The 25,693-nt window shown below is 47.3% G+C and overlaps 1 protein-coding gene across 9 annotated transcripts in view; it reads right to left on the reverse strand.

Annotated features, from left to right (window-relative positions):
* The window catches only part of LOC135505297 (uncharacterized), a 117,118-nt gene that overhangs the window by 57,594 nt on the left and 33,831 nt on the right, over window positions 1–25,693 (reverse strand). For 7 of the 9 annotated variants that reach the window (XM_064924544.1, XM_064924546.1, XM_064924542.1 and 4 more), the window contains 8 exons: window positions 22,555–22,704; window positions 22,101–22,405; window positions 20,260–20,419; window positions 19,962–20,165; window positions 19,618–19,770; window positions 17,219–17,436; window positions 16,546–16,735; window positions 12,005–13,231 (listed from right to left, as the gene is read on the reverse strand). In XM_064924544.1, coding sequence (XP_064780616.1) covers window positions 12,005–13,231; window positions 16,546–16,735; window positions 17,219–17,436; window positions 19,618–19,770; window positions 19,962–20,165; window positions 20,260–20,419; window positions 22,101–22,405; window positions 22,555–22,704 — 2,607 coding nt within the window. Of the gene's footprint in view, window positions 1–12,004; window positions 13,232–16,545; window positions 16,736–17,218; window positions 17,437–19,617; window positions 19,771–19,961; window positions 20,166–20,259; window positions 20,420–20,629; window positions 20,845–22,100; window positions 22,406–22,554; window positions 22,705–25,693 lie in introns of those variants that run through there. The other 2 variants (XM_064924545.1, XM_064924550.1) reach the window with 2 other exon arrangements.

Raw genomic sequence — 25,693 nt, forward strand, 5'->3', positions numbered from 1 at the left:
ATGGCACTGTGATAGACTGCGTCCAATTTGTTGAGTAGAGTGTTGTAGGCTATTTTGTAAATTACATTGCTGAAGTCGAGGATCGGTAGGAGGGTCAGTTTTACAAGGGTATGTTTGGCAGCATGAGTGAAGGATGCTTTGTTGCGAAATAGGAAGCTGATTCTAGATTTCATTTTCGATTGGAGATGCTTAATGTGAGTCTAGAAGGAGAGTTTACAGTCTAGCCAGACACCTAGGTATTTGTAATTGTCCACATATTCTTAGTCAGAGCCGTCCAGAGTAGCGATGCTGGACGGGCGGGCAGGTGTGGGCAGTCGGTTGAAGAGCATGCATTTAGTTTTACTAGCATTTAAAAGCAGTTGGAGGCCACGGAAAGAGTGTTGTATGGCATTGAAGCTTGATTGGAGGTTTGTTAACACAGTGTCCAAAGAAGGGCCAGATGTATACAGAATGGTGTCGTCTGCATGGAGGTGGATCAGACAATCACCAGCAGCAAGAGCGACATCATTAATGTATGCAGAGAAAAGAGTCGGCCCGAGAATTGAATCCTGTGGCACCCCCATAGAGACTGCCAGAGGTCCGGACAACAGGACCTCCGATTTGACATACTGAACTCGGAGAGGTACGGTGTGATTCGAAATGGTCGGTGATCTGTATGTTAACTTGGCTTTCGAAGACTTTAGAAAGGCAGGGTAGGATAGATGTAGGTCTGTATCAGTTTGGGTGGGCGATGACTGCGGAAGCTTTCCAATTTTTGGGAATCTCAGACGACACGGAAGAGAGGTTGAACAGGCTAGTAATAGGGTTTGCAACAATGTTGGCAGATAATTTTAGAAAGTGAGGGTCCAGATTGTCGAGCCTTGCTGATTTGTAGGGGTCCAGGTTTTGCAGCTCTTTCGGAACATCAGCTATCTGGATTTGGGTGAAGGAGAAAAGGGGGAGGTTTGGGCGAGTTGCTGTTGGGAGCCAGGGCTGTTGAGCAGGGTCAGGGTAGCCAGGTGGAAAGCATGGCCAGCCGTAGAAAAATGCTTATTGAAATTCTCAATTATAGTGAATTTATCGGTGGGGTCAGTGTTTCCTAGCCTCAGTGCAGTGGGCAGCTGGGAGGAGGTGTTCTTATTCTCCATGGACTTTTCAGTGTCCCAGAACATTTTGTAGTTTGTGCTACAGGATGCAAACTTAAAAGCTAGCCTTAGCTTTCCTATCTGCCTGTGTATATTTGTTCCTAACTTCCCTGAAAAGTTGCATATCACGGGGGCTATTCAATGCTAACACAGGACGCCACATGATGTTTTTGTGCTGGTCAATGGCAGTCAGGTCTGGAGAGAACCAAGGGCTATATCTGTTCCTGGTTCTACATTTTTTGAATGGGGCATGCTTATTTAAGATGGTGAGGAAGGCACTTTTAAAGAATAGCCAGACATCATCTACTGACGGGGTGAGGTCAATATCCTTCTAGGATACCTGGGCCAGGTCGATTAGAAAGGCCTGCTCGCTGAAGTATTTTAGGAAGTGTTTGACAGTGATGAGGGGTGGCCGTTTAGCCGCAGACCCATTATGGACGCAGGCAACGAGGCAGTGATCGCTGAGATCTTGGTTGAAAACAGCAGAGGTGTATTTGGAGGGCAAGTTGGTTAGGATGACATCTATGAGGGTGCCCGTGTTTACGGATTTGGAGTTGTACCTGGTGGGTTCATTGATAATTTGTGAGAGATTGAGGGCATCAAGCTTAGTTTGTAGGGGTGTTAAGCATGTCCCAGTTTAGGTCACCTTGTAGCACGAGCTCTGAAGATAGACGGGGGACAATCAATTCACATATGGTGTCCAGGGCACAGCTACAGCAAGCGGCAACAGTGAGAGACTTGTTTCTCGAAAGATGGATTTTTAAAAGTAGAAGTTTGAATTGTTTGGGTACAGATCTGGATAGTAAGACAGAACTCTGCAGACTATCTCTGCAGTAGATTGCAACACCGCCCCCTTTGGCCATTCTATCTTGTCTGAAAATGTTATTGTTAGGGATGGAAATTTCAGGATTTTTGGTGGCCTTCCTAAGCCAGGATTCAGACATGACTAGGACATCCGGGTTGGCAGAGTGTGCTAAAGCAGTGAGTAAAACAAACTTAGGGAGGAGGCTTCTAATGTTAACATGCATGAAACCAAGGCTTTTACATTTACAGAAGTCAACAAATGAGAGCGCCTGGGGAATGGGAGTGATGCTGGGCACTGCAGGGCCTGGATTAACCTCTACATCACCAGAGGAACAGAGGAGGAGTAGGATGAGGGTACGGCTAAAGGCTTTCAGGACTGGTCGTTTAGTGCTTTCAGAGCAGAGAGTAAAAGGAGCAGGTTTCTGGGTGTGAGAGACATCATGTACAGACAGGGGTATGGTAGAATGTAAGTACATTGGAGGTAAACCTAGGCATTGAGTAATGATGAGAGAAATATTGTCTCTAGAGACATTTAAACCAGTTTATGTCACCGCATATGTGGGAGGTGGAACTAAATTGTAGGTTAAGGCATATTGAGCAGGGCTAGAGGCTCTACAGTGAAATAAGAGGGTAATCACTATCCAGGACAGTAATGGATGAGGCATATTGATATTGGAGAGAGGCATGCGTAGCCAAGTGATCATAGGGGTCCAGTGAGTGGTTGGTCTGACTGGAGACATGGCGATTCAGACAGTTAGCAGGCCGATGCTAACACACTAACAGTTAGCAGGCCAGGGCTAGCAAGCTAGCAAGCTAGCAGAAGGGCCTTAGAGGGACGTCTCTATGGAGGAAAGTCTGTTTCCTCTATGGAGGAAAGTCTGTTGACGTCAAAAGACTAGTTGTGTTGGATAATTTGGGTTTCGAGTAGCAGAGGGTTCTAGTGGTATAGTGGCCCAAAAAAATTGGCTGATGGGTGAATACAGCTAACAGTCCAGCTCTAGACAGCTAGAGGCTAACGGCTGTGGATGGGCATTCAGGGGACATCATGATGTAGAGGCCAGTTGAGTACCTCTTCGAGCAGATTACGTCATAGTCCAGTCGTGAAGGATCTGTGGGGTTCCGTGCAGTAGAAGGGGTCCGATTATTGTATCCCAGGAGTGGCTGATGGGCCTCTTTTAGCTAGCCGGGAGAAAGGGCCTAGCATGGGCTAGCTCCCGGCTAATTGGTGCTTGCTCCTGGACCGACGTTAGCCAGTACTCGGATATCAGCTAGCTTGCTGCGAAGATCCTGGAGAACATGTCCAGGGCTTGCGGTAGGAATCCGGGGATATGGTGAGAAATAGGTCCGGTATGCTCTGGTTTGAGTCACGTGGTACAAACTGGCGAGAGCTTTCCGAGCTAAAGGTTAGCTGATGACCTCTAACAGTGGTTAGCTGACTAGTAGCTAGTGAGCCGGCTAGCTTCTGTTGGGGGATTCTGAATTTCAGGTGAATAATACTTTAGAAAAAAACAGATCCGCACCACATTGGGTGAGGCGGGTTGCAGGAGAGTGTTTTAATGTTGGGACACGACAAGACGAGGACAAAAGACATCTGACTGCTACGCCATCTTGGATAAAGATATGGGAATTTGTTGAGTGTGGAAAAAAAACAGGAGCATACCAAACCCTGTTCAGAGACACTTACATTTTTAGTCTTACCCATTCACAATCTGAATGGCACACATCCACAATCCATGTCTCAATTGTCTCCAGGCCTATATTAACCTGTCTCCTCCCCTTCATCTACATGGATCGAAGTGGATTTAAAGCGGAAATATGAACCTTTTGTGCACCCGACCAAGTGATTGGTTATAAATATGTCAATCTCATTGGAAGCATGTCTAAGAAGCTGTAGATCAGTTCTACGGGAAGCTGTAGATCAGCTCTACGGGAAGCTGAAGATCAGCTCTACGGGAAGCTGTAGATCAGCTCTACGGGAAGCTGTAGATCAGCTCTACGGGAAGCTGTAGATCAGTTCTACGGGAAGCTGTAGATCAGTTCTACGGGAAGCTGTAGATCAGCTCTACCGGAAGCTGTAGATCAGTTCTACGGGAAGCTGTAGATCAGTTCTACGGGAAGCTGTAGATCAGTTCTACGGGAAGCTGTAGATCAGCTCTACGGGAAGCTGTCGATCAGCTCTACGGGAAGCTGTAGATCAGCTCTACGGGAAGCTGTAGATCAGTTCTACGGGAAGCTGTAGATCAGTTCTACGGGAAGCTGTAGAACAGTTCTACGGGAAGCTGTAGATCTGCTCTACGGGAAGCTGAATATCAGTTCTACGGGAAGCTGTAGATCAGCTCTACAGGAAGCTGTAGATCAGTTCTACGGGAAGCTGTAGATCAGCTCTACGGGAAGCTGTAGATCAGCTCTATGGGAAGCTGTAGATCAGCTCTACGGGAAGCTGTAGATCAGTTCTACGGGAACCTGTAGATCAGCTCTACGGGAAGCTGTAGATCAGTTCTATGGGCACATTTCTATGCTTCCCGTGTTTAAGTTTAGTTTTTGTGTCTCTTTCATTTTCTTGACACTTCACACAGCTGAATATACAATATGTTTGGTTATTGTAACATGACTAGGGGGTATTCTAGTTTAATATTTCTATGTTGTGTTCTAGTTCTTTTTTCTATGTTGGGTTTTGTATGATTCCCAATTAGAGGCAGCTGGTAATCGTTGTCTCTGATTGAGGATCATATTTAAGTAGCTATTTTTCCCACCTGTGTTTGTGGTATATTATATTGCATGTGCATGTGCAGCACTTAGTCACGACCATTTGTGACTCCCAAACCCGCATGCGGGAGCGTAATCATCGCCTGAAACTAATTAGCATAACGCAACGGACATAAATATCCCTAGAAAATGTTCCTATTCATGCAAATCACAAATGGAATATATTGTGACACAACTTAGACTTTTCTTAATCACCCGGTCATCTCAAATTTTCAAAATATGCTTTACAGCCAACGCTAGACAAGCATTTGTGTAAGTTTATCGACAGCCTAGCATAGCATTATGCCTTGCTAGCAGCAGGCAACCTTGTCACGGAAATCAGAAAAGCAATCAAATTCAATCGTCTACCTTTGATGAACTTTGGATGTTTTCACTCACGAGACTCCCAGGTAGATAGCCAAAGTTCATTTTTTTCCCTAAATATTATTTTTGTAGGCGAAACAGCTTCGTTTGTTCTCCACGTTTGGCTGAGAAATCTCCCAGAAATTGCGGTCACTACAACTCCGAAAAATATTCCAAATTAGCTCCATAATATCGACAGAAACATGGCAAACGTTGTTTAGAATCCATCCTCTAGGTGTTTTTCTAATATCTATTTGATAATATATCCATCGGGACAATTCGTTTTTCTCTATTGGAGTAATGGCTACCTCTGTATTTTACGTGAGAATCTCTCTCGGAGCCACCATGTGACCACTTACGCAATGTGGCCGCCTGCGGCTATTCTTCAACAGAAATGTGTAAAACTATGTCACAATGCTGTAGACACCTTGGGGAATACGTAGAAAGCGTAAACTCATTGACGGTACATTCACAGCCGAATAGGGAGTCATTGGAACGCAGCGCTTTCAAAACCTGGGGCATTTCCGGATTGGATTTTTCTCAGGCTTTCGCCTGCAACATCAGTTCTGTTATACTCACAGACAATGTCTTTACAGTTTTGGAAACGTTAGAGTGTTTTCTATCGAAATATGTCAATTATATGCATATTCTAGCATCTTTTCCTGACAAAATATCCCGTTTAAAACGGGAACGTTTTTTTTCCAAAAATGAAAATACTGCCCCTAGAGTTCCAAGATTTTTTAACTTGTTCATTTATTTGATTTATTGTTTTTTCAAAAATGTCACTTTGAAATAAATATGTGTAACTCAACATCCGCTGCACCTTGGTCCTGTTCTTAGGACAACCGTGGCAGTTATGGACAACACATTTCACAGCGGTTCAGAGGGTACAATGATTCTCTACACTCTACATGTTTGTTTTGTCACATAAACTGAAGTTAGTCAAACCATTAGAATTGTAGCAACCAGGAAACAGTGGAGCACATTCTGCGTAGTGCATCTTTAACAGGTGACATCAATAAGGGAGATGTCACCTGGTCAGGCTATGTCAGGGAAAGATCAGGTGTTCATAATGTTATGTATAGTCTGTACAGGATATAGGAAATAGGATGTTGTTTGGGACAGCCAAAGACTGGGTCATTTAGCAGCATGTGTTACAGATGAAAGATGACATCATCACAGTTAAGATGACAGAACCAATCAGGTGCCTTGCTGTGACACACTTTAGAGCATGCTTCCGGTTATCTGCACACGCACACACTGTAGTAGAGACTCACTGTAGTAGAGACTCACTGTAGTCGAGACTCACTGTAGTAGAGACTCACTTTATTTATCTGCACACGCACACACTGTAGTAGAGACATACTGTAGTAGAGACACACTGTAGTAGAGACATACTGTAGTAGAGACACACTGTAGTAGAGACACACTGTAGTAGAGACATATGGTAGTAGAGACTCACTGTAGTAGAAACATATGGTAGTAGAGACTCACTGTAGTAGAGACACACTGTAGTAGAGACACACTGTAGTAGAGACATACTGTAGTAGAGACTCACTTTATTTATCTGCACACGCACACACTGTAGTAGAGACATACTGTAGTAGAGACACACTGTAGTAGAGACACACTGTAGTAGAGACACACTGTAGTAGAGACTCGCTGTAGTAGAGACACACTGTAGTAGAGACACACTGTAGTAGAGACATATGGTAGTAGAGACTCACTGTAGTAGAGACTCACTGTAGTAGAGACTCACTGTAGTAGAGACACACTGTAGTAGAGACATATGGTAGTAGAGACTCACTGTAGTAGAGACACACTGTAGTAGAGACTCACTGTAGTAGAGACACACTGTAGTAGAGACACACTGTAGTAGAGACATATGGTAGTAGAGACTCACTGTAGTAGAGACACACTGTAGTAGAGACACACTGTAGTAGAGACACACTGTAGTAGAGACATATGGTAGTAGAGACTCATTGTAGTAGAGACATATGGTAGTAGAGACTCACTGTAGTCGAGACTCACTGTAGTAGAGACTCACTGTAGTAGAGACATACTGTAGTAGAGACTCACTTTATTTATCTGCACACGCACACACTGTAGTAGAGACATACTGTAGTAGAGACACACTGTAGTAGAGACACACTGTAGTAGAGACACACTGTAGTAGAGACATACTGTAGTAGAGACACACTGTAGTAAAGACTCGCTGTAGTAGAGACACACTGTAGTAGAGACACACTGTAGTAGAGACACACTGTAGTAGAGACATACTGTAGTAGAGACACACTGTAGTAGAGACATACTGTAGTAGAGACTTGGCATGCTGCTTCAGCTCACACTAACCCATTTACCTGTTCTGCACTCTGGCGATAAATCTTTCTCTTTAAACTACCCAGAGTATTTTCCCACAGACCCTGGCAGCACCTCCAAAAGGTTTTAGGTGGCTGAGAGAGAGAGGGGTAGAGAGATATATGGAGAGAAGGGTAGAGAGAGAGAGAGTGAGAGAGAGAGAGAGAGAGCGAGAGAGAGAGAGAGAGAGAGAAAGCGGTAGAGAGAGATAGAGAGAGATATATATAGTTAGAGGTGTAGAAAGAGAGAGATAGCGAGAGAAAAAGAGGGGTAGAGATAGAGAGAGGGGTAGAGAGAGCGAGAGAGAGAGTGGTAGAGAGTGAGAGGGGTAGAGAGAGACCGAGGTTGAGAGAAAGATAGAGATAGAGGGGTAGAGAGTGAGAGAGAAGTAGAGAGATAGAGGGGTAGGGAGAGAGAGAGAGAGAGAGAGAGAGGGGTAGGAAGAGAGAGAAAGAGGGGTAGAGAGTGAGCGAGGTTGAGAGAAAGATAGAGATAAAGGCGTATAGAGTGAGAGATAGAGGGGTAGGGAGAGAGAGAGTGGGGTAGAGAGAGAGGGGTAGGAAGAGAAAGAGAGGGGTAGAGAGAGAGAGCGAGGTTGAGAGAAAGATTGAGATAGAGGCGTAGAGAGAGAGATAGAGAGAGAGAGACAGGGGAGAGAGAGAAAGGGAACAGTAGAGGTAGAGAGCGAGAGAGGGGTAGAGAAATAGGAATAGAGAGAGACGGGGAGAAAAAGACAGTGAGAGGGAGAGGCAGAGGTAGAGACAGTGAGAGCGAGAGGGAGAGAGAAAGAAAGAGATAGAGGGAGAGGTAGAAAAGAGAAAGTATGGACATTAAGGCAAGAAAGGATAGCTGGAAACAGCTGAGAAGGGCGTGTGGAAGTGGACACCCAGTGCTATGATTCTATAGGAGAAACAAATACAGAGGGTTGAAATAGTGTTCCAGGACAATGGACAGTCCAGTCAGGTAGGTATAGAGTCGTCAGGACAGTCAGGTAGGTACAGAGTGGCCAGGAAAGTCAGGTAGGTATAGAGTGGTCAGTCCAGTCAGGTAGGTATAGAGTCGTCAGGACAGTCAGGTAGGTACAGAGTGGCCAGGAAAGTCAGGTAGGTACAGAGTGGTCAGGACAGTCAGGTAGGTACAGAGTGGTCAGGACAGTCAGGTAGGTATAGAGTGGTCAGTCCAGTCAGGTAGGTATAGAGTGGTCAGTCCAGTCAGGTAGGTACAGAGTGGACAGTCCAGTCAGGTAGGTTTAGAGTGGACAGTCCAGTCAGGTAGGTATAGAGTGGTCAGTCCAGTCAAGTAGGTACAGAGTTGCCAGGACAGTCAGGTAGGTACAGAGTGGTCAGTCCAGTCAGGTAGGTTTAGAGTTGACAGTCCAGTCAGGTAGGTACAGAGTGGCCAGGACAGTCAGGTAGGTACAGAGTGGTCAGTCCAGTCAGGTAGGTACAGAGTGGTCAGTCCAGTCAGGTAGGTACAGAGTGGTCAGGACAGTCAGGTAGGTACAGAGTGGTCAGGACAGTCAGGTAGGTATAGAGTGGTCAGTCCAGTCAGGTAGGTATAGAGTGGTCAGTCCAGACAGGTAGGTACAGAGTGGACAGTCCAGTCAGGTAGGTTTAGAGTGGACAGTCCAGTCATATAGGTATAGAGTGGTCAGTCCAGTCAGGTAGGTACAGAGTGGTCAGGACAGTCAGGTAGGTACAGAGTGGTCAGGACAGTCAGGTAGGTACAGAGTGGATAGTCCAGTCAGGTAGGTTTAGAGTGGACAGTCCAGTCAGGTAGGTACAGAGTGGTCAGGACAGTCAGGTAGGTACAGAGTGGTCAGGACAGTCAGGTAGGTACAGAGTGGTCAGGACAGTCAGGTAGGTACAGAGTGGACAGTCCAGTCAGGTAGGTATAGAGTGGTCAGTCCAGTCAGGTAGGTACAGAGTTGCCAGGACAGTCAGGTAGGTACAGAGTGGTCAGTCCAGTCAGGTAGGTTTAGAGTTGACAGTCCAGTCAGGTAGGTACAGAGTGGCCAGGACAGTCAGGTAGGTACAGAGTGGTCAGTCCAGTCAGGTAGGTACAGAGTGGTCAGTCCAGTCAGGTAGGTACAGAGTGGTCAGGACAGTCAGGTAGGTACAGAGTGGTCAGGACAGTCAGGTAGGTATAGAGTGGTCAGTCCAGTCAGGTAGGTATAGAGTGGTCAGTCCAGACAGGTAGGTACAGAGTGGACAGTCCAGTCAGGTAGGTTTAGAGTGGACAGTCCAGTCATATAGGTATAGAGTGGTCAGTCCAGTCAGGTAGGTACAGAGTGGTCAGGACAGTCAGGTAGGTACAGAGTGGTCAGGACAGTCAGGTAGGTACAGAGTGGATAGTCCAGTCAGGTAGGTTTAGAGTGGACAGTCCAGTCAGGTAGGTACAGAGTGGTCAGGACAGTCAGGTGGGTACAGAGTGGTCAGGACAGTCAGGTAGGTACAGAGTGGTCAGGACAGTCAGGTAGGTACAGAGTGGACAGTCCAGTCAGGTAGGTATAGAGTGGTCAGTCCAGTCAGGTAGGTACAGAGTGGTCAGTCCAGTCAGGTAGGTACAGAGTGGTCAGTCCAGTCAGGTAGGTACAGAGTGGATAGTCCAGTCAGGTAGGTTTAGAGTGGACAGTCCAGTCAGGTAGGTATAGAGTGGTCAGGACAGTCAGGTAGGTACAGAGTGGTCAGTCCAGTCAGGTAGGTACAGGGTGGATAGTCCAGTCAGGTAGGTTTAGAGTGGACAGTCCAGTCAGGTAGGTATAGAGTGGTCAGTCCAGTCAGGTAGGTACAGAGTGGACAGTCCAGTCAGGTAGGTTTAGAGTGGACAGTCCAGTCAGGTAGGTATAGAGTGGTCAGTCCAGTCAAGTAGGTACAGAGTTGCCAGGACAGTCAGGTAGGTACAGAGTGGTCAGTCCAGTCAGGTAGGTTTAGAGTTGACAGTCCAGTCAGGTAGGTACAGAGTGGCCAGGACAGTCAGGTAGGTACAGAGTGGTCAGTCCAGTCAGGTAGGTACAGAGTGGTCAGTCCAGTCAGGTAGGTACAGAGTGGTCAGGACAGTCAGGTAGGTACAGAGTGGTCAGGACAGTCAGGTAGGTATAGAGTGGTCAGTCCAGTCAGGTAGGTATAGAGTGGTCAGTCCAGTCAGGTAGGTACAGAGTGGACAGTCCAGTCAGGTAGGTTTAGAGTGGACAGTCCAGTCAGGTAGGTATAGAGTGGTCAGTCCAGTCAAGTAGGTACAGAGTTGCCAGGACAGTCAGGTAGGTACAGAGTGGTCAGGACAGTCAGGTAGGTACAGAGTGGATAGTCCAGTCAGGTAGGTTTAGAGTGGACAGTCCAGTCAGGTAGGTACAGAGTGGTCAGGACAGTCAGGTAGGTACAGAGTGGTCAGGACAGTCAGGTAGGTACAGAGTTGCCAGGACAGTCAGGTAGGTACAGAGTGGTCAGTCCAGTCAGGTAGGTTTAGAGTTGACAGTCCAGTCAGGTAGGTACAGAGTGGCCAGGACAGTCAGGTAGGTACAGAGTGGTCAGTCCAGTCAGGTAGGTACAGAGTGGTCAGTCCAGTCAGGTAGGTACAGAGTGGTCAGGACAGTCAGGTAGGTACAGAGTGGTCAGGACAGTCTGGTAGGTATAGAGTGGTCAGTCCAGTCAGGTAGGTATAGAGTGGTCAGTCCAGACAGGTAGGTACAGAGTGGACAGTCCAGTCAGGTAGGTTTAGAGTGGACAGTCCAGTCATATAGGTATAGAGTGGTCAGTCCAGTCAGGTAGGTACAGAGTGGTCAGGACAGTCAGGTAGGTACAGAGTGGTCAGGACAGTCAGGTAGGTACAGAGTGGATAGTCCAGTCAGGTAGGTTTAGAGTGGACAGTCCAGTCAGGTAGGTACAGAGTGGTCAGGACAGTCAGGTGGGTACAGAGTGGTCAGGACAGTCAGGTAGGTACAGAGTGGTCAGGACAGTCAGGTAGGTACAGAGTGGACAGTCCAGTCAGGTAGGTATAGAGTGGTCAGTCCAGTCAGGTAGGTACAGAGTGGTCAGTCCAGTCAGGTAGGTACAGAGTGGTCAGTCCAGTCAGGTAGGTACAGAGTGGATAGTCCAGTCAGGTAGGTTTAGAGTGGACAGTCCAGTCAGGTAGGTATAGAGTGGTCAGGACAGTCAGGTAGGTACAGAGTGGTCAGTCCAGTCAGGTAGGTACAGAGTGGATAGTCCAGTCAGGTAGGTTTAGAGTGGACAGTCCAGTCAGGTAGGTATAGAGTGGTCAGTCCAGTCAGGTAGGTACAGAGTGGTCAGTCCAGTCAGGTAGGTACAGAGTGGATAGTCCAGTCAGGTAGGTACAGAGTGGTCAGGACAGTCAGGTAGGTACAGAGTGGATAGTCCAGTCAGGTAGGTACAGAGTGGTCAGTCCAGTCAGGTAGGTACAGAGTGGATAGTCCAGTTAGGTAGGTACAGAGTGGTCAGGACAGTCAGGTAGGTACAGAGTGGTCAGTCCAGTCAGGTAGGTACAGAGTGGATAGTCCAGTCAGGTAGGTACAGAGTGGTCAGTCCAGTCAGGTAGGTACAGAGTGGTCAGTCCAGTCAGGTTGTTATATATGAGAGGAGGTCTGTGGTTCTTACCCTGAGGACAGACTCTGTGCTCTCCTCCTCACCCACCCTAGGATTAGCCTCCATCACCTCCACATGACTGTCTCCTTGGTTCCCCAAGCTGAGGATGAGATTGACAGTACCCCCCAGGTCCACACTGCCTCCAAGGCTGAGGGTAGGGCTGTTCTTGACGGTGCCCCCTAGGTAGACCATACCCCCCTGGTTCCCCAGGCGAACCCCCTGGCCCACCAAGCTAACCCCCTGCCCCCCCAGCCTAACCTTAGGGGTGCTGTTGACTGAGGTGCCCCCTAGGCTCATGGTGCCCACCAGGCAGAGGGCTGGGCTGCTGGGCTCTTTTAAGACCAGGCAGGGGGATTGGTGGGTCTCTGGGGGATAGGTGAGACCCCTTAGAGGCCCTGTGTTGCTGTTCATCACCTGATAGCCATCCTCTTGGTCCTTCCAACTATGCTGGTCTGTTGCGGGACAGTACAGACTGTCTATTTTCGTCAGTCTGTCCTCAAAGACACTCAGTGCAGAGGTAAAGTGGGTCTCTGGCTGAGCAGGGGTACTGTGGGTGGAGCAGGCTGTATCATCGGTGTTGATATCTGCTCCTGTGGTCTCTGAGTAGATGTTGTCTCTAGTGGACTCTACTGTGGTCTCTGAGTAGATGTTGTCTCTAGTGGACTCTACTGTGGTCTCTGAGTAGATGTTGTCTCTAATGGACTCTACTGTGGTCTCTGAGTAGATGTTGTCTCTAGTGGACTCTACTGTGGTCTCTGAGTAGATGTTGTCTCTAGTGGACTCTACTGTGGTCTCTGAGTAGATATTATCTCTAGTGGACTCTACTGTGGTCTCTGAGTAGATATTATCTCTAGTGGACTCTACTGTGGTCTCTGAGTAGATGTTGTCTCTAATGGACTCTACTGTGGTCTCTGAGTAGATGTTGTCTCTAGTGGACTCTACTGTGGTCTCTGAGTAGATGTTGTCTCTAGTGGACTCTACTGTGGTCTCTGAGTAGATATTATCTCTAGTGGACTCTACTGTGGTCTCTGAGTAGATGTTGTCTCTAGTGGACTCTACTGTGGTCTCTGAGTAGATATTATCTCCAGGAGTCTGCTCTGTTGGGGGCTCAGAGTCGATAAGATCTTCATTAGGTTCAGTCTCGTTATTCCTGCGTTGACTCCTCTGGTGTTTCTGGTCTCTCCAGTGGACCAACATCCATCCCAGCATGGACCTCAACTCCTCCAGACGCTCATGGATCTAGAGGAATGATCAATCATTCAATCAACGATTCAGTCAACCAGTCAATCAGTCAACCAATCATTCAGTCAACCAGTCAACCAGTCAACCAATCAGTCAGTCAACCAGTCAACCAGTCAACCAATCAGTCAGTCAACTAATAAATCAGTCAACCAGTCAACCAATCAGTCAGTCAACCAGTCAACCAGTCAACCAATCAATCAGTCAACCAGTCAATCAGTCAACCAATCATTCAGTCAACCAGTCAACCAGTCAACCAATCAGTCAGTCAACCAGTCAACCAGTCAACCAATTAGTCAGTCAACTAATAAATCAGTCAACCAGTCAACCAATCAGTCAGTCAACCAGTCAACCAATCAATCAGTCAGTTAACCAGTCAACAAGTCAATCAATCGGCTGACTAACGTTTAGACCAGGCCTGAAACAGTTATTTTCTTTCAATTAGTGACCAATTAAGCCATAGCCAACCAGGTGAGAGGAGTTCCTAACTCATCAATTAAGACCTAGACAACCAGGTGAGAGGAGTTCCTAACTCATAAATTAAGACCTAGACAACCAGGTGAGAGGAGTTCCAAACTCATCAATTAAGACCTAGACAACCAGATGAGAGGAGTTCCAAACTCATCAATTAAGACCTAGCCAACCAGGTGAGAGGAGTTCCAAACTCATCAATTAAGACCTAGCCAACCAGGTGAGAGGAGTTCCTACCTCATCAATTAAGACCTAGACAACCAGGTGAGAGGAGTTCCTAACTCATCAATTAAGACCTAGACAACCAGGTGAGAGGAGTTCCTAACTCATCAATTAAGACCTAGACAACCAGGTGAGAGGAGTTCCTAACTCATCAATTAAGACCTAGACAACCAGGTGAGAGGAGTTCCTAACTCATCAATTAAGATCTAGACAACCAGGTGAGAGGAGTTCCTAACTCATCAATTAAGACCTAGACAACCAGGTGAGAGGAGTTCCAAACTCATCAATTAAGACCTAGACAACCAGGTGAGAGGAGTTCCAAACTCATCAATTAAGATCTAGACAACCAGGTGAGAGGAGTTCCAAACTCATCAATTAAGACCTAGACAACCAGGTGAGAGGAGTTCCAAACTCATCAATTAAGATCTAGACAACCAGGTGAGAGGAGTTCCTAACTCATCAATTAAGATCTAGAAAACCAGGTGAGAGGAGTTCCTAACTCATCAATTAAGATCTAGACAACCAGGTGAGAGGAGTTCCAAACTCATCAATTAAGACCTAGACAACCAGGTGAGAGGAGTTCCAAACTCATCAATTAAGATCTAGACAACCAGGTGCGAGGAGTTTCTAATTCATCAATTAAGACCTAGACAACCAGGTGAGAGGAGTTCCTAACTCATCAATTAAGACCGCAGTCGCGAGCTGCAGCAAACTGAAAAGAGGAGCGACCCAGGGATGTGTGCTTTGGGGACCTTTAACAGAATGTGACTGGCAGAACAGGTGTTGTATGTGGGGGATGAGGGCTGCAGTAGATATCTCAGATAGGGGGGAGTGAGGCCTAAGAGGGTTTTATAAATAAGCATCAACCAGTGGGTCTTGTGACGGGTATACAGAGATGACCAGTTTACAGAGGAGTATAGAGTGCAGTGATGTGTCCTATAAGAACCATTGGTGGTAAATCTGATGACCAAATGGTAAAGAACATCTAGCCGCTCGAGAGCACCCTTACCTGCCGATCTACAAATTACGTCTCCATAATCGAGCATGGGTGGGATGGTCATCTGAATCAGATTTAAAGTTTGGCAGCTGGGGTGAAAGAAGAGCAATTACGATAGAGGAAACCAAGTCTATAGTTAACCTTAGCCTGCAGCTGTGATATGTGCTGAGAGAAGGACAGTGTACTGTCTAGCCATACTCCCAAGTACTTTTATGAGGTGACTACCTCAAACTCTAAACCCTCAGAGGTAGTAATCACACCTGTGGGGAGAGGGGCATTCTTCTTACCAAACCATATTACCTTTGTTTTGGAGGTGTTCAGAACAAGGTTAAAGGCAGAGAAAGCTTTGTTGTAGAGCGTTTAACACAAAATCTGGGGAGGGACCAGCTGTGTACTGTATAATCTGAGTATAAATGGATGAGAGAGCTTCCTACTGCCTGAGCTATGTTGTTGATGTAAATTGCAAAGAGTGTGGGGCCTAGGATTGAGCCTTGGGGTACTCCCTTGGTGACAGGCATTGGTTGAGGCAGCAGATGTTCTGACTTTATACACTGCACTCTTGAGAGAGGTAGTTAGCAAACCAGGCCAAAGACACCTCAGATATATTGTACCAATACTCCTTAGCTGGCCCACAAGAATGGAATTGTCTACTGTATCAAAAGCTTTGGCCAAGTCAGTAAGACATTGTGTAGAATCAAGGGCAATGGTGACATCATTTAGAACCTTTACGGTTGCAATGACACATCCATAACCTGAGCGGAAACCAGATTGCATACCAGAGAGAATCCTATAGACATCAAGAAAGCCAGTCAGTTGTTTATTGACATGTTTTTCCAACACTTTTGATAAACAGGGCAAAACAGAAATGTGCCTATAACAGTTAGGATCAGCTTGATCTCCCCCTTTAAATAAAGGATGCACCATGGCTGCCTTCCAAGCAATAGGAACCTCCCCAGAGAGGAAAGACATGTTAAAAAGGATTGAGATAGGCGCTGACAGGGGCTGCAACCTTAAAGAAAAAAGGACCTAAATAACTAGGTGAGGGGAGGTCCTAGACAACCAGGTGAGGGGAGTTCCTAACTAATTAATGACCTTCATGGATCAATCAAGTAGAAGGGAGGAGTGAAAACCCGTAGACACTCTGCCCTCCATGGAATTGACACCTCTGTGTTGGACAGCTGGGGCTACGTTTACACAGTTAACCCTGGTCTTTTGACCAATCACATCAGATCTTTTTCAGAGCTGATCTGATTGGTCCTAAGATCAATTACGGTAAAAAATATCAGAATTGGGCTTCCTGTAAAAATGCAGCCATAGTTACAAAAACAGAACCCCCTGGTGTATTATATTTTTCCCCGGGGTTGTGTGACTCAATGTTAACCCTACCATCTGAACCAACCAATCTACAACAAAAAAACAATCAACCAACCAACCAATCAACCAACCAATCAAGCAACCAATCAAGCAACCAACCAATCAACCAACCAATCTACAGCAAAAAAAACAATCAACCAATCAATCAACCAACCAACCAACCAACCAACCAACCAACCAATCTACAACAAAAAAACTATCAACTAATCAACCAATCAACCAACCAACCAACCAATCAAGTAGACCCTACCATGTTGGCCAGGTGGTGCTCAGCGTTCAGCAGGTTCCTCCCTGCAGCATCGAGCTCCTCCAACTCCTCCAACTTCCTGTCTATCTGGACGTCCATCTCCATCTCCACAGCCATTGGCTCCTGGTCATCCCTCCCACAATGCAACACTCTCTCAGAGAAAATACACTCCCGGGTGTCCTCCATCCACGATCTGTCCATTCAAAAGGGCGGAGGGGGAAAAGGAAGACGGTGAGTAAAGCCATGAACAGGACATGACATGATGATGATGGTAACCAGACCACAAATACTCTACGGAACTAACAGAACTATAGAACCCATGGATATAAGGATAACTGTACCGACCTCCCCAACACGTGTTACATTAATGACAAAGCCTGCCTGACAGACTAGGACATCCTGTTATGATCGCTAACAGGCTCCAGTCACAGTGACTCTCAGCAGGCTACAGTGGGATTATGAAAGAATCTAAATTCAACTTTTTCTCCATTCCTATCTCCTCACCTCCTTCTCAAAACTGTTGGAGGAGTGTGTCCAAAGTCTCTACACCCTTTTCTCCAATGGGGTTTGAGAATGAGGCGAGGAGAGAGGATGCAAGAAGTCCAAGAAAGATGAATTGAGAAAGAGCCGCTGATCGAGCCAGAAGGGGTCAGTATGGTTTATATCATCTGCTTACATCATGGCCAGGTAGGTCCTGAAGAAGTCCTGCAGGTGAACAAACTGTCGTAATCTGTCTCTGTTCCCCTCTACGTTCCTCCTTAATTCCCTCCATACCCCCAGGGCTCCCTGCACCTCCACCCCCAGGAAGGTCACTCTATCTGGGCATAGCTCCTCCAGATAACCAGTCTGTCTCTGGAGCTCCTCCACCTCTTCCTTCAGCACAGCATAATTCACCTACAGGGAACAATGACAACAGGTTGAATTATTATATGGATGGAAGGAAGGAAGGAAGGAAGGAAGGAAGGATGGATGGAAGGAAGGAAGGAAGGAAGGAAGGAAGGAAGGAAGGAAGGAAGGAAGGAAGGAAGGAAGGAAGGAAGGAAGGAAGGAAGGAAGGAAGGAAGGAAGGATGGATGGATGGACGGATGGATAGCCACGTGTGTGAGAGGTGTTATATAGACTTCTCAGTCTGGGGGGTACGGTATGAATGGAGAAGAACCATATGTTAGACATATTCAAGCCGTTCTGTTGTTTCAATCTGAACCAGTAGTTAATAGCTGTGTAGTCTCGATGGGAGTGACACTTCATAATGTTTTTCTGTTAATCATGGTGGATGGCTGATCAATGACAGCACGGTTATTTCAGTATGTTAGATCCCATTTGGTCCTGTTGTTTTCACTGGGTCCAGACAGTGATGTGTGTGTTTTCAGTCTGGAGGGGGGTACGGTATGACTTATGTCAAACACACAGCTGACTGGACACACACACCACCCACTAAACCTCCAACTCTTGTGACAGACACACCAACACACACACCAACACACACACGTACACTCAAACACACACCCTTGGTGGACAATAAACTCTGTGTGTGATGACATGTTGTAATTCACATCCTTAATGGAACAGAAATCAGGGTTGGTTCTTGCTTGCTGATTGGCTCAATGGTCTCTGTGGGTCGGTGTGGAGTGAGAAACTCTGACACAACAGGAAACAGACAGCTTGTGAAACAAGGTGAAGGGAGGAGGAGAGAGGAGGGAGAGCTTCCCTTGTTCCACAACAGCCATTGTATCCTATTACACAATGACCATTACCCAACACCAATGGAATATCAAGTTACAGTAAAGGAACTGGGTCAATTCCACAGCGTGTTTCAAGACCTGGAGTTTTCTGAAAGCCTCTACTTTGTTCCTTCAATGACAGAACAACAGGAAGATGTTAGAGAGTTGAAGTGTCTAGTCCCTCTAGGTGGTCTATCTGATCCTCTAGTCCCTCTAGGTGGTCTATCTGATCCTCTAGTCCTCTAGTCCCTCTAGATGGTCTATCTGCTCCTCTAGTCCTCTTGTCCCTCTAGGTGGTCTATCTGATCCTCTAGTCCTCTAGTCCCTCTAGGTGGTCTATCTGATCCTCTAGTCCTCTAGTCCCTCTAGGTGGTCTATCTGATCCTCTAGTCCTAAAATCCTCTAGTCCTCTGGTCCTCTAGTCCTCTAGTCCTTCTAGGTGGTATATCTGCTCCTCTCGTCCCTCTAGTCTTCTCGTCCCTCTAGTCCTCTAGTCCCCTAGTCCTTCTAGTCCCTCTAGTCCTCTAGTCCTCTTGTCCCTCTAGTCGCTCTAGTCGCTCTAGTCCCTCTAGTCCCTCTAGTCCCTCTAGTCCTCTAGTCCCTCTAGTCCTCTAGTCCCTCTAGTTCTCTCGTCCCTCTAGTCCTCTAGTCCTCTAGTCCCTTTAGTCTCTCTAGTCTTCTAGTCCCTCTCGTCCCCTAGTAGATTTGGGGCGACAGGGTAGCCTAGTGGTTAGAGCGTTGGACTAGTAACCGGAAGGTTGTGAGTTCAAACCCCCGAGCTGACAAGGTACAAATCTGTCGTTCTGCCCTTGAACAGGCAGTTAACCCACTGTTCCCAGGCCATCATTGAAAATAAGAATTTGTTCTTAACTGACTTGCCTGGTTAAATAAAGGTAAAATAAAAAAATAAAAATTAAAGTCCCTCTAGTCCTCTAGTCCCCTAGTCCCCCCCCTCACCTCTAGGTGGTCTTGCTGTACCTCTAGCACCCCCCTCACTTCTAGGTGGTCTTGCTGTTCCTCTAGCCCCCCCCTCACCTCTCGGTGGTCTTGCTGGTCCTCTAGCCCCCCTCACCTCTAGGTGGTCTTGCTGTTCCTCTAGCCCCCCCCTCACCTTTAGGTGGTCTTGCTGTTCCTCTAGCCCCCCCTCACCTCTCGGTGGTCTTGCTGTTCCTCTAGCCCCCCCCCCCTCTCACCTCTAGGTGGTCTTGCTGTTCCTCTAGCCCCCCCTCCCCTCACCTCTAGGTGGTCTTGCTGTTCCTCTAGCCCCCCTCACCTCTAGGTGGTCTTGCTGTTCCTCTAGCCCCCCTCCCCCTCACCTCTAGGTGGTCTTGCTGTTCCTCTAACCCCCCCTCACCTCTAGGTGGTCTTGCTGTTCCTTCAGTCCCTCTAGTCCACATTCTTTTGGTTCACAGCGCATGGCCATGTCTTTCTCTCTCTGTAGGAGTTCCTGGTTCAGCTCTCTACTGCAGCACAGACTGTCCTCCACACGTACTGACAGCACAGCCAGCTGGGACAGCAGAGGGAGACTAGGGTCAGTCATGGGATTGGTTTATTCTGTCAAGTAAACAAACTAAAGGAAACAGTTTTCACTGTTCTTCTGCAACAACCATGTTGCTATGGATACTGTACAGTAGATGTGAGACCAACCACTGGACCTTCACAATACCAGAACCTGTCGGCCCTCCGGGGCCGTCCTACCTGTCGGATCATAGTCTGGATGGCTTGATCATGGATGTGATTCTGTGATCGTCCTCTCTCTCTGACCGTGTCATTCAACATCTCCACTGCCTCCTGCAGCTCTTCTACAGGGTTTCCCAGCGGCTCCATCAGGGGCTCCCCACCACCGCTTCCACCCCCATCACCCAGCAGGGTAAGAGCTGAGCTGATCTCACTGTTTAGAGGCTGGGAGACAAACACAGGAGGTGTTTTACCCTTGTGTACCTAAGGTAGTATGTTGTGTGGTGTGACTTCATGCAGGTAAAACTCTGTGCCTCACCTGTCCAAGGTTACTGCTGTAGGCCCTCCCCCTGGCCTCCTGGGTCTCCTCTAGCTCCACCCTCTCCTCTAGCTCCACGCGCTCCAGAAACTCTGTCAGCATCCTGGTGTCCTGCAGCGACGAACTCTGCTGGGTCAACGCGGTCTGGACACGTTTGTACCTGGTGACACAGAGTACAGCAACATTCAACACTTAACCTACAATAAAGGCCAGTCAGTCTGTGGTGAGGCTGAGATGCTTTAGGCTCTGGCTTGTGTATTAGACTTCAGTCTCTCTGTCTATTAACACATAGAGCCAGACTGTTGAAGACACCAAGCCTCCTGTCTATTAACACATAGAGCCAGACTGTTAAAGACACCAAGCCACCAACCATAAAAAAAAGGTTGAGGAGGGGAGCCAGAGGCAGAAAGGCCAATGGTTTCAACAGTTAGAAGAGTTCTCCTTCTCTCCCTCTCTCTGCTCTCTCTCTCTGTAGCTCTCTGTCTCTCTCTTTCTCTCTGCGCTCTCTCTATCTCTCTGTCTCTCTCTCTCTCTGCTCTCTTCTCTTTCTCCCCCCCTCTCTCTCTCTGTCTCCCCCTCTCTCTGCTTTCTTCTCTCTCTCCCCCCTCTCTCTACCATCCTCTCTCTCTCTCTGTCTCCCCCTCTCTCTGCTCTCTTCTCTCTCTCCCCCCTCTCTCTACCATTCTCTCTCTCCCTCCTCTCTCTACCATTCTCTCTCTCTCTCTCCCCCTCTCTCTGCTCTCTTCTCTCTCCCCCCTCTCTCTACCATTCTCTCTCTCCCCCTCTCTCTACCACCCTCTCTCCCCACCTCTCTCTACCATTCTCTCTCTCCCCTCTCTCTCTGCTCCCCCCTCTTTCTCCCCTCTCTCTGCTCTCTTCTCTCTCTCCCCCCTCTCTCTCCCCCCCTCTCTCTACCATCGTCTCTCCCCACCTCTCTCTACCATTCTCTCTCTCCCCTCTCTCTCTGCTCCCCCCTCTCTCTCCCCTCTCTCTGCTCTCTTCTCTCTCCCCCCTCTCTCTCTCCCCCCTCTCTCTACCATCGTCTCTCCCCACCTCTCTCTACCATTCTCTCTCTCCCCCCTCTCTCTCTCCCCCTCTCTCTGCTCTCTTCTCTCTCTCCCCCTCTCTCTACCATTCTTTCTCTCTCCCCTCTCTATACCATCCTCTCTCCCCCTCTCTCTACCATTCTCTCTCTCCCCCTCTCTCTGCTCTCTTCTCTCTCTGCTCTCTTCTCTCCCCCCCTCTCTGCTCTCTTCTCTCTCCCCCCCTCTCTCTACCATTCTCTCTCTACCATTCTCTCTCTCCCCACTCTCTCTCTCTGTCTCTGCCCCCCCCTCTCTCTCTCTCCAACTGTTGGTTATGATGACATCATTGTATATGTCGGTGGAATGGATCTCTTAGATGGTCATTGGTTCTGGAACATTCTGGAACATAACAGGTCACTGCTTTCCACCTCACTAAGATGAACACACACCAAGAGGAATACATAAACAATAGAACCAGCGTACTGTACTGAGATGTATATTTACAAGTTATATGAAATATAAATTATTGAAGATAAAACACCACCCGTGCAAAACCAAATGTCTTATTAATGGTGACTCAGAGTAGTCTGATGTGGTTCACTTCCTGGGTGTTAGTGAAGGGGTAATCTAGCCTCCTGAGAGGATGGGACCCTTGGTCTGAACACAGAGACAACCTGTGGGTGAAACTCCAGTCAGGATTCAAGAGGAGACGTCACTTAGGGTACATTAATCTCTCTCTGTCTCTCTGTCTCTCTCTGTCTCTCTCTGTCTCTCTCTCTCTCTCTCTCTCCCCCCCTCTCCACCCTGGGTACTCACTTTCTCTCCACCTGGTCCATAAGATCTGGGAGGACCTGTGTGTGGTGTTGTGGCACCAGGAGGCCCTCAGTGTTGGGGTATCCTGGGCACTGACCCTCCCGCTGACCACCCAGCCTGTCCATCTCCTGTCTGAGTGCTGTTAGCTCCATTCCCCGGCAGGACATCTCTGTCTGGAGCAGGCAGCTGTCTCTCTCAGCCAGCCTCATGGTCTCTGGGTCTCCTGCCAGCTGGGAGTTCAACATGGACAGCTCTGCTGCCTCCAACCAGGCTTCTATACTACCCAAGGCCTGAAGGAGATGCACTGTCTGGGAGGAGAGGGGATGGGGGGGGACGGGGGGGGCTGCAGGGTCAACATCGGTCTAGACTCTAGAAGAAGGGACAGAGATGTACTGTCTGATAGGAGAGGTTAACTGCAGGGTCAACATCGGTCTAGACTCTAGAAGAAGGACCTTACCCTAAAGCTCATCTCCTCCCCTGCCTGTAGGTAGAACTGGTTCCTGTGATGTCGTCTCCTTAGCTCCTCCCATAACTCCTCCAGCCGAATCAAGAAGTCCTGGATCTTAGAGTTGCCGGGGTGCTGGGCTCTGATTAACCCTCTACCCTCCTGCAGGTTAGACACAGAGAGTAGGTTAGACTAGGGCAGTGCCCGGACCAACCATCTCCCCTGCTGCAGGTTAGACAGAGACAGAAAAACTTGTTCCGATTGGTGTTTTTAAATCACTGATGACGTATTTTGAGGCTGATTCATTGACCTGTCAATGTTTTTAATTTGCTGTTTTATGATTTTGTTATACTCTTGTAAATTCTATGTTTTTTTTATTAGATTACCTGTAGTTTTTCATGTTGTCTGTCTGTAAATGTGTAATGGGGTGGCAGAGTAGCCTAGTGGTTAGAGCGTTGGACTAGTAACCGAAAGGTTGCAAGTTCGAATCCCCGAGCTGACAAGGTACAAATCTGTCGTTCTGCCCCTGAACAGGCAGTTAACCCACTGTTCCTAGGCTGTCATTGAAAATAAGAATTTGCTCTTAACTGACTTGCCTAGTAAAATAAAGGTAAAAAAATAATAATAATTAAAAATGACTTGGTGCTGCGTATCTATTATATTTATTTTAAGATGTAGTTGAGGTTTATGAATGATTTTTCCCAAATACAATGCTTTTAGTTGTATAAATATTTAGGGCTAATTTATTCCTTGCCACCCATTCTGAATAACTGCAGCTCTTTGTTTAAGGGTTGCAGTCGTTTAAAACATTCCCAAAACAGAAACCGTGGATTTATGGCAACATTCGTGCAAAACTGAAAGCGCGAACCACTGCTTTTAATCAGGGCAAGGTGACCGGAAACATGACCGAATACAAACAGTGTAGCTATTCCCTCCACGAGGCAATCAAACATGCTAAGTGTCAGTATAGAGACAAAGTAGAGTCCCAATTCAATGGCTAGAGGTATGTGGCAGGGTCTACAGTCAATCATGGATTACATAAAGAAAACCAGCCCCGTCGCGGACCAGGATGTCTTGCTCCCAGACAGACTAAATAACTTTTTTGCTCGCTTTGAGGACAATACAGTGCCACTGACACGGCCCGCTACGAAAACCTCCGGACTCTCCTTCACTGCAGCCGACTTGTTAACCCTCGCAATGCTGCAGGCCCAGACGGCATCCCCAGCCGCGTCCTCAGAGCATGCGTAGACCAGCTGGCTGGTGTGTTTACGGACATATTCAATAAATCCTTATCCCAGTTTGCTGTTCCCACATGCTTCAAGAGGGCCACCATTGTTCCTGTTCCCAATAAAGCTATTTGACTAGCTAAGCTAAGAGACTAGTCAAGGACCATATCACCTCCACCTTACCTGACACACTAGACCCACTCCACCCCATTGATCCTCAACACTGGGGACCACAAGGGTGCGTTCTCAGCCCTCTCCTGTACTCCCTGTTCACCCACGACAGCGTGGCCATGCACGCCTCCAACTCAATCATCAAGTTTGCGGACTACACAACAGTGGTAGGCTTGATTACCAACAACGACGAGACGGCCTACAGGGAGAAGGTGAGGGCCCTCGGAGTATGGTGTCAGGAAAATAATCTCTCACTCAACGTCAACAAAATAAAGGAGATGATTGTGGACTTCAGGAAACAGCAGAGGGAACACCCCCCTATCCACATCGATGGAACAGTAGTGGAGAGGGTAGTAAGTTTTAAGTTCCTCGGCATACACATCACAGACAAACTGAATTGGTCCACTCACACAGACAGCATCGTGAAGAAGGAGCAGCAGCGCCTCTTCAACCTCAGGAGGCTGAGGAAATTTGGCTTGTCACCAAAAGCACTCACAAACTTCTACAGATGCACAATCGAGAGCATCCTGGCGGGCTGTATCACCGCCTGGTACGGCAACTGCTCCGCCCTCAACCGTAAGGCTCTCCAGAGGGTAGTGAGGTCTGCACAACGCATCACCGGGGGCAAACTACCTGCCCTCCAGGACACCTACACCACCCGATGTTACAGGAAGGCCATAAAGATCATCAAGGATAACAACCACCCGAGCCACTGCCTGTTCACCCCGCTATCATCCAGAAGGCGAGGTCAGTACAGGTGCATCAAAGCTGGGGCTGAGAGACTGAAAAACAGCTTCTATCTCAAGGCCATCAGACTGTTAAACAGCCACCACTAACATTGAGTGGCTACTGCCAACACACTGACTCAACTCCAGCCACTTTAATAATGGGAATTGATGGGAAATGATGTAAAATATATCACTAGTCACTTTAAACAATGTTACCTAATATAATGTTAACATACCCTACATTATTCATCTCATATGTATACGTATATACTGTACTCTATATCATCTACTGCATCTTTATGTAATACATGTATCACTAGCCACTTTAACTATGCCACTTTGTTTACATACTCATCTCATATGTATATACTGTACTCGATACCATCTACTGTATCTTGCCTATGCTGCTCTGTACCATCACTCATTCATATATCTTTATGTACATATTCTTTAGCCCCTTACACTTGTGTATAAGACAGTAGTTTTGGAATTGTTAGTTAGATTACTTGTTGGTTATTACTGCATTGTCGGAACTAGAAGCGCAAGCATTTCGCTACACTCGCATTAACATCTGCTAACCATGTGTATGTGACAAATAAAATTTGATTTGATTTGATTTGATATATACAGGGGGTACTGGTACAGATCAATGTGGAGTCTATATACAGGAGGTAACGATACAGAGTCAATGTGGAGGCTATATACAGGGGGTAACGGTACAGAGTCAATGTGGAGGCTATATACAGGGGGTACCAGTACAGAGTCAATGTGGAGACTATATACAGGGGGTAACGGTACAGAGTCAATGTGGAGGCTATATACAGGGGGTACCGGTACAGAGTCAATGTGGAGACTATATACAGGGTACCGGCACAGAGTCAATGTGGAGACTTTATACAGGGGGTACCAGCACAGAGTCAATGTGGAGACTATATACAGGGAGTACCGGTACAGAGTCAATGTGGAGGCTATATACAGGGGGTACTGGTACAGAGTCAATGTGGAGGCTATATACAGGGGGTTAAT

The sequence above is a fragment of the Oncorhynchus masou genome, chromosome 18, assembly GCF_036934945.1.
Source record: "Oncorhynchus masou masou isolate Uvic2021 chromosome 18, UVic_Omas_1.1, whole genome shotgun sequence".
In the NCBI taxonomy this organism is placed as follows: Eukaryota; Metazoa; Chordata; class Actinopteri; order Salmoniformes; family Salmonidae; genus Oncorhynchus; species Oncorhynchus masou.